Raw genomic sequence first — 7,608 nt, 5'->3', positions numbered from 1 at the left:
CATAAAGACGTCCACTCTGTAAATGTTTAGCATAATATTGTACAGAGAATTTCGATTGTTTATCAATATCATCATGTTAGATCCAACTCACGTTTTATGCAAGCACCGACGAGGAAAGATTAAACATAATAATGTTGATATGTACATGTTTTATGTTATGCGTTGATTGGTCTTAGTTAATAATATTACAGTTTAATGGCTTAATGTTAATAATATTACAGTTTAATTGTTTACAATAATATTACAGTTTAATGGCCCCGGAAACCTGAACCCCGACCTGGAGGCCCTTGGCAGCCCCCTAGCCCCAATCATCAGTGCTCGCGCTTCGCTAGCAACCTGACCATTTCACTTCTCGTGGCTACGGCCCTGCTATGACGTGTGTGGCTGAACCGTGTTTGGTTGAAGATTGGTAGAAAGAAAAATCAATCAACAATTGTTATACAGATGTACAGTATTATTTATTTAATAAAATAATATTTAATTTGTATACAGTAAAATGTTATCACTGAGAGAACAGATAATGATGTCCAAATATTGTATATACAAGGAGGCTTCATGATCAAAAGTTCTTGCCAAGACTTGGTATGTTGGTCCCTGGCGCGGCTGGGCTGCCGGGCCGCGGCTTGGTGCCTGGAATCGTAAATAGACCGTGAAGTAAAAAGTTTGCGGAACGCTGCTCTAACCGATCGCCAAGTCGACAAGGATGAAACTATTTTGGATTGGCAGGAAAAAATCAACTGCTTTAGGCATAAAATAAAAAGAAAGTTTTAACCTCCTTGGATCCTAACTGTCTCCTATGAGGCCATTCTGTTTGGATCCAGGTCATTGTTGTTAGTGACACTAGCTGGCTGGAATTACTGTCTGATATTCCAGAAAAGGTGTGTGCTGCCCTCTCTAGTTTACTTTTTCATATGTTGCCTAACAATTTCGTTATTGTTTGCAGTGTTTCTTTTTTGTTTGCAGCATTTCTTTTTTGTTTGCAGCATTTTTGTTTGCAGCGTTTGTTTTTTGTTTGCAGCATTTCTTTTTTGTTTGTAGCATTCCTTTTTTTGTTTGCAGCATTTCTTTTTATTTGCAGCGTGTCCTTTGTGGGCCATCGTAAGAATCACCTGCTTTGGATTACGCCAAATTAGTAAGACAATTTTTTTATATTTATAAGAGGCCCAGACCAGGCGATGAATATTTTCGTAAAATTGACTGGAGGTTTAAGCTAGGCCTAGGCCTACTATGATATAGTAGGACTGGTGTATTGACGCCAACACTGTCCTGTGATAATTAGGGTATCCCCCGTAACTATGTCCTTAGGCAAGACACTGCCTCTCTTCACCTGGGATCGAGTTTCAACCGTGGTAAAAGATGTGTGCTGCGTGTATATACATTCATAATAAGTTTCAGCTCTCTTGGACTACAATTAAGCTACAATCGTTTAAGATATATAATATGTTTAGTGTGATTTTGAAATACGAAAATATAAAAAATGATTAAAATTAAGTGATTCTTCTATTAAGGTTTTGCTGTTCAGTGTAAACATTTCATATCCCGGCTCATATGCATTTCTAAAGACGGTAATTTATTCTTGATTATAGGTAGGCCTACTGTCCGAATTTCTGTAAAACTTAAAATAGGAACTAGGCCTACCTATCTCAAACCATGGAGGAATTAGTTTACTCCATGCTTAAACTCATACAACGATTAAATCGTGATAGGCCTACACACCCACAAAGCACCATGTGTCGTTCTATCCTTATAAAATCTATCAAAACCGAACACTGAGTTACTATGCTGCAGTTACTCGCTATGCTCACGAGCGATGCACAGAACCGTGCTGGTCATTGAGGGTGACGCAGGCTTGAAAACAGCGCATGCGCAAAATACGTTCTATAATGATTATGAATAATTCATGACATTTTAAAACTATCCTAAGTTAGGCAAATTTGCTGCTTAACAACCTCATGAAATAAAATGGAAAGTTTGGTAATGGGATTTTGGCCAAAATGTGGGCACTATTTCCTTTTATTTTTATTGTTTTTTGCCATACTGTATCTCGAAAACCCCTTGCCAGAAAAAAATATTTGCATACCGGTACATTCTAATTAGGATACAAATGTCCTAGTTCAGCCTTTAAAACAATGATTTGTTGAACATTTTAATGTCATGTCTCCAGAGGTTAAATACTTGATAAAGTACATAGTTTTAAAAAAGTGGGGAGGGGGAATCATTTGAAAAGAAACAAGACCAGCCAAAGCACCGACACTGCAGACAGTCGATTGATACCAGTAGCGTAACTACCGCATGTTCAGCAAATTCATTGAACCTGGGCCCCGACCTCCAGGGGTCCCCGATCTATAACGGCTCCACCCCCTTAAATATAATAAGCAAATGCATAAATAAAAATCTCGATTGATAGTATTTTTCTTCAATGTAATACTGAATATTAATAATTTAAAATTGTTAAAATAGTCACTTATACATGACTAGGCCCCTATGACACAATTAGTGTAACAACATTCAAAGTCTTTGAGTTTTGAATTTCTATGTCGATCGAAAATCATTTCAATTTCGTTATATTAACGAGAAGGTGTGGGGAATGTCATATAGGCCTAGCATTTGTACATCAAAAAACATGAAATTAGCTGTCGAATTATATTTTCGCCAAAACAGTTTTTGTTATCAAAATTGTGTTTATATAATTCTTGCTGAACGTTTTTGCAGTCTTTTTACAATATATCTTTCTCGGATGTGTTTTTTTCAAAACCGAAATTTCATAATAGGTACTTGGTTCGATTGTGCTTATAATACTAAGCAGCGATTGGTGCAATGTTTCGGCCAATTTTCCTATGTTATTATTATTTCCGACATACCATATGAAAAAAAAATATATTGAAAAAAAAATAGAAAATATTGGTAAATTTTACCAATATTTTCTCAAATATTTGTAATTTTGTATTTAATCTATCAACTTGTGTTCCTGAATAGTCCCAAGAAAATCAATTTTTAAATGTCATTATTTATGAATAACAAAAATAAAATTGAACCCAAGACACCACCATGTGGTATGCCAATTCCGATTGATTTAGGGGTGACATTTCACTTTTGCTTCCTTCCAGCCAAGGGGCCAAGAAATGAGCGTTCACGTCTCTCGGCATTTCACCTCTATACATGAAAATCGTATCGTTGAGTAATAAACCAATATACTAAACAAAGTATTAGGTATAGAATCCCTGGGGATACGTGGGGCTGCAGACGGTGCGATCACACTCCCCTAAATTGCATTAAGAATAATTGTTGTATTGTATACGGTAATTGTTGAGAGCAGCTCAGCTCAGTCGTCTAATCTGGTGGTAGCCACTGTATGTGCACTGAACCGTGGAGATCTGTAGGGTCCCCAGTTCAATTCCCATAGCTAATTACCGGTAAAATTTATAATGGATGAGAGTGCAATTTTCGGGCACCTGAGGTCCATATTCTCAAATTTAATGTTCAAACACTGTGTGGACTCTCATGCAACCCCTTCCGCCAAATCCTGCATCCGCCCCAGCATCCATTAGAAGATCCATAAACGATGAGAGCATATAATAGCATAGCATATTGGTACATGGTTTGTAATAATTTGATCTTGGACTTCTTTTTCAACAAATTTGGCTTGTTACATACCACTGAGTCTGGTCTATAATTATTGTTAGGGCTTTACCTTTGTATATAGGGGTAGTCATTGATACTTTCCAATCGTTTAGAACCTTACCATTTATTAATGATTTATTTATAATGGAACATTGAGATTTTGCGATATGGCGTGATGCAATTAGTCTAGTTTTTTAGCCTAGTACCGAAAATATGAACATCAAGGTTACTATTTTTAGATAAACATGCCATTTTTTTTTTCAATATCGCCAGTTACAAGTGTGTGAATACAATTTTGGGTTTTCTATTCTGTTGTGCCTTCTTTAATTGTGCTTGAAATATATATTAACATTTTCACATTCGCATCTGATTTGAATTTTCAAATTGTACTCGTGCATTCGTTTTTAAGTGAACGATTATTAAAAGGTGTGTGTTTAACAAGGTCACAGCCATACATAGTCTATGAAATTAGGTGTGATCCATTTAATTTTATTTAGCTTAAGTAAACAAAACTAATATACAAGATAATTGTAAATATTTTTCATTGGTTAATCTGCTAAAAGTTTCAATACAATAAATGTCACCAATGTGCTCATGATCATAATCAGGGGCGGCCCTGTCTCTTATACACATCTAAATGATTATAATGGTCAGTCCAAACAATAGCCGATAAATCAACCACAGTCTAAATACTACCACAATCTAAATAAGATGGCTTTGATTCAGTCAATATTGCTCTACAGCAAACTATACTAAATTACAGTTAATTTAATTTCAAATCATTAAACGCTGCATTTTCAGCCACCAGGCATCTATGGGCAAAACATCCCGATGATTTCAACCAATTATTTGCAGATAATAATTTGGTTCTTCGTCTTTGTTCTCATTTGGCATACATGTATTAATTTCACTGTAATCATCGCTAAAGTGAAACTCACTTCCTTTCCCTCTTCCTCGGCTCTCGGAATCGCGAACACTGTTTTCGACACAGTCCGGTGAACTGGTCACTTTCTGGTGACGGTCTGTGTCTTTGTGACTTAATGTTGGAGAAGTCTGACCACCGACTATGGCATGTGCAATTCCTTTTCGGTTTCCAGTTCGTTTACTTCTGTCAACGTCTGGTAAGATATGATAACAAAATATAATAGAGTATCAAAATATTTTGGTGTGAATCACACTTCGGATAACCAACCAAATTTTCGGAAAAAGGTTTAGCAAAAGTCAGAAATGTATGTATCGAGTATTTATTACTGTAGTGTTACACACAGTATATGTTTTTTTGTAATTCTATTCTACTTAAAGAAGGACAGTGCCCGAAATTTTTGAATGAAAGTTATATCCAATAATAGAGATCTAGAAATGTTTGTCAAAACACAGATTGCCGAGTCCACTTTGCCGAAACCCAGTTTTGTCGACACCCAGTTTTGCCGACTCAAAAATCATGAATCCCAGTTTTCCGAAACCCACTTTGACAAAAGTCTATTAAAAGCAGTGAAACATTAAAAACAGTGTACAATTCACGATGGATACCTTTCCATGACTGCATGTGTACGAAATACCGTAGTGGCACCAGCGGAAAAATCAAGGCAAATCATTCTTTTTGTTCCTCCCATAATTATTCTAAAGCACAGCATGCTGTACTTTCGTACGGCGGTGACGAAAAAATTCGACAAACTGGGTTTCGGCAAACTCGGTATTCTTACAAAATAAAATGGTTTTCAAATTTATATTAATTCTAGACTATCAATGTAGTATCTCGCATCTTATTTTTAGTTAGTAGAACAACGTAAAATGATTCTTGCATTTAAATTCTGTTCTCAGCCCCATTTTTGAGCTTAGGCTTACCTGAATTATGGTATGCCACTTTAACTCCAGTATCGTGATACAACTGTTTAACTACGGCATCGTGGTACACCACCTCAACTGCTGCGGTATTGTGGTACAGGTATTCACTGTAATCTTTTACATCCTGGTACACAACTTCGTCAGCTGTAGTTTTCTGGTTTTGGACAACAGAGTTATGTGTCGCATAATCGTGTACATCTTCAGCTACATAGTCCTGATATTCACCTTTACAGGTTTGTCATTTCTGTAAAAAAAGTGCCAACGTACTTATGCTTGACCAGCAACAAACGCCTAGAATGGTGTCCAATGTAAAAGAGTTAGTTGTTTTGAAATTACTAGATTACCTTTATTACTCTTTAGGTTTTATGGGGATGTATTGAACTATTTTTATTTTTTATTCTGTAAATCCTACAATAATTACTGTAATAAAATAATTCCGTTTACAAAGCACAGCCCCTGTATGCGCTCTAAACCTTAATTATAAAACAGAAATGCTCTTTAATGTTACAAAATATATTACAAATGTGTGGTGGGACATAACTGATATTATTATTAGATATACTGGTGTACTATATTAAATAAACCACTAATTTTATGAAAAAGGAATATTGTAAATTTGATATGAATAATAAATAAATTCGTATTGATTAAAAAAAATAATATCTTTAATATTAATATTTATGATAATAATAATAATAATAATATTAATAATGACAATATATTGACAATACTACTATAAAAAATATAGTATATATTCATAATAATAATAATAATAATAATAATAATAAGAATAATAAGAATAATAATTGTAATAATGATATTGATAACGATTATGACAACAACGACTATGCCGCAATACCGACAACGATAACGACGCTGACAGAGACAGTGACAAAGATAATGACAATGGTAATGATAATGATATTTATATTCATGATCATAATCAGGGGCGGCCCCAACCCCTCCTGTTGGAAGGTTTAAAAAAAAAGGAAGAAAGAAAGAAAAAAGAAATAATTGATCGCCCAATTCGCGTCAGAAGTTATTTTTGGGCGTCTAGAAAACAAAAACATGCTGGGGTACGCCCCCGGACAAGGTAGTGTCCCGATCGGCCCCACTTTCGGCCCCCTTTCGGACATCTCTGGATTCGCCCCAGAATAGTTATAACGACAACCATAGAAGTGATCAAACGATAATCATAATCGTTTAGTTGAAACAGGGGTCTCGCCAGCTGTAGGCCTACTTAAGCGTGGCGGGACCGCCACGCTTGTAAAAGACGAAATGACCGCCACGCTTAGGCAAAATAAGCAAAGATTGCACCACGCTTAAAATATTATCGCCACGCTAAAAAAAAATATGTACTAGTAGATTTTATTCAAAACGTTACAATAATAAATACCGAAGTGCCGAACTACAGGCAGTTCAACAATGCTCCCACCTCTCTTTCAAGCTCTCTTTTATGATTATGATCCCCTTTATGTTACTAATAGATTACCTATGTTACTAATAGATTACCTATGTTACAAAATTAACAAGTAACTCTCTAGTCTGTGGAGTAGAATAAGGACATTCTGGAGCTAATGTTACATCATTCATCCTAACTAGAGAGTATTCTTACTTATTGATTTTAAAAAATAATATTTACATTATTTCTGTACTATCATTATAACACCTCACATTTTTTCAGTTAGTAAACCAACGTAAAAGAGGTTCTTCAAATCATGTCCTCAAACCATTTTTCATGCCTACCTAAATTCTGGTGTACCAGTTCAACTGCGGTATCGTGGTACACCACTTCAACTGCTGTGGTATTGTGGTACAGGTATTCATTGTAATCTTTTAGATCTTGATACACAACCTCGTCAGCTGTGGTTTTCTGGTTTTGGACAACAGCATTATACGTCGCATACTCGTGTGTACCTTCAGTTACATAATCCTGATATGCAACTTTAGATACAGGTTTGTCATTTCTGTAAAAAAAAAAAAGTGACTTTAGGTATGACCAGCAAAAAAACGCCTAGAGTGGTGTCCATTGTGAAAGAGTTACGCCGGGAACTCACTGCATCGAACGATCAGTGGCGGATTCAAGGGGACCCAGCCAGCGCGCCCCCCCCCCCCCCCCCCCCCCACAAAATGTTTATAAAT

The 7,608-nt window shown here is 35.9% G+C and overlaps 1 protein-coding gene across 1 annotated transcript; it reads right to left on the bottom strand.

Moving 5' to 3' along the window:
• Nucleotides 1–4,419: 4,419 nt before the first annotated feature.
• LOC117107347 lies at nt 4,420–7,528 on the bottom strand. Its single transcript, XM_033248998.1, has 4 exons — nt 7,524–7,528; nt 7,213–7,433; nt 5,467–5,691; nt 4,420–4,739 (listed from the first exon to the last, which is right to left on the bottom strand). Exons 1-4 carry the CDS (start codon nt 7,526–7,528, stop codon nt 4,459–4,461), a joined length of 732 nt encoding a protein of 243 aa, XP_033104889.1. The 3' UTR covers nt 4,420–4,458.
• Nucleotides 7,529–7,608: the final 80 nt, after the last annotated feature.

This window comes from Anneissia japonica, unplaced genomic scaffold (assembly GCF_011630105.1).
Source record: "Anneissia japonica isolate Jap-2015-1 unplaced genomic scaffold, ASM1163010v1 scaffold10331_len28855_cov121, whole genome shotgun sequence".
Classification (NCBI taxonomy): Eukaryota; Metazoa; Echinodermata; class Crinoidea; order Comatulida; family Comatulidae; genus Anneissia; species Anneissia japonica.
This window is presented reverse-complemented; position numbering and strand designations above follow the sequence as displayed.

Excerpts from the sequence above, each read along its gene's own strand:
- LOC117107347 (XM_033248998.1), bottom strand. Across the intron at positions 5,692-7,212 it reads ACTGGTACACCAGAATTTAG|GTGAATATCAGGACTATGTA; the intron begins GTAGGCATGAAA and ends AAACCTGTAAAG. Across the intron at positions 4,740-5,466 it reads AGTGGCATACCATAATTCAG|ACGTTGACAGAAGTAAACGA; the intron begins GTAAGCCTAAGC and ends ATATCTTACCAG.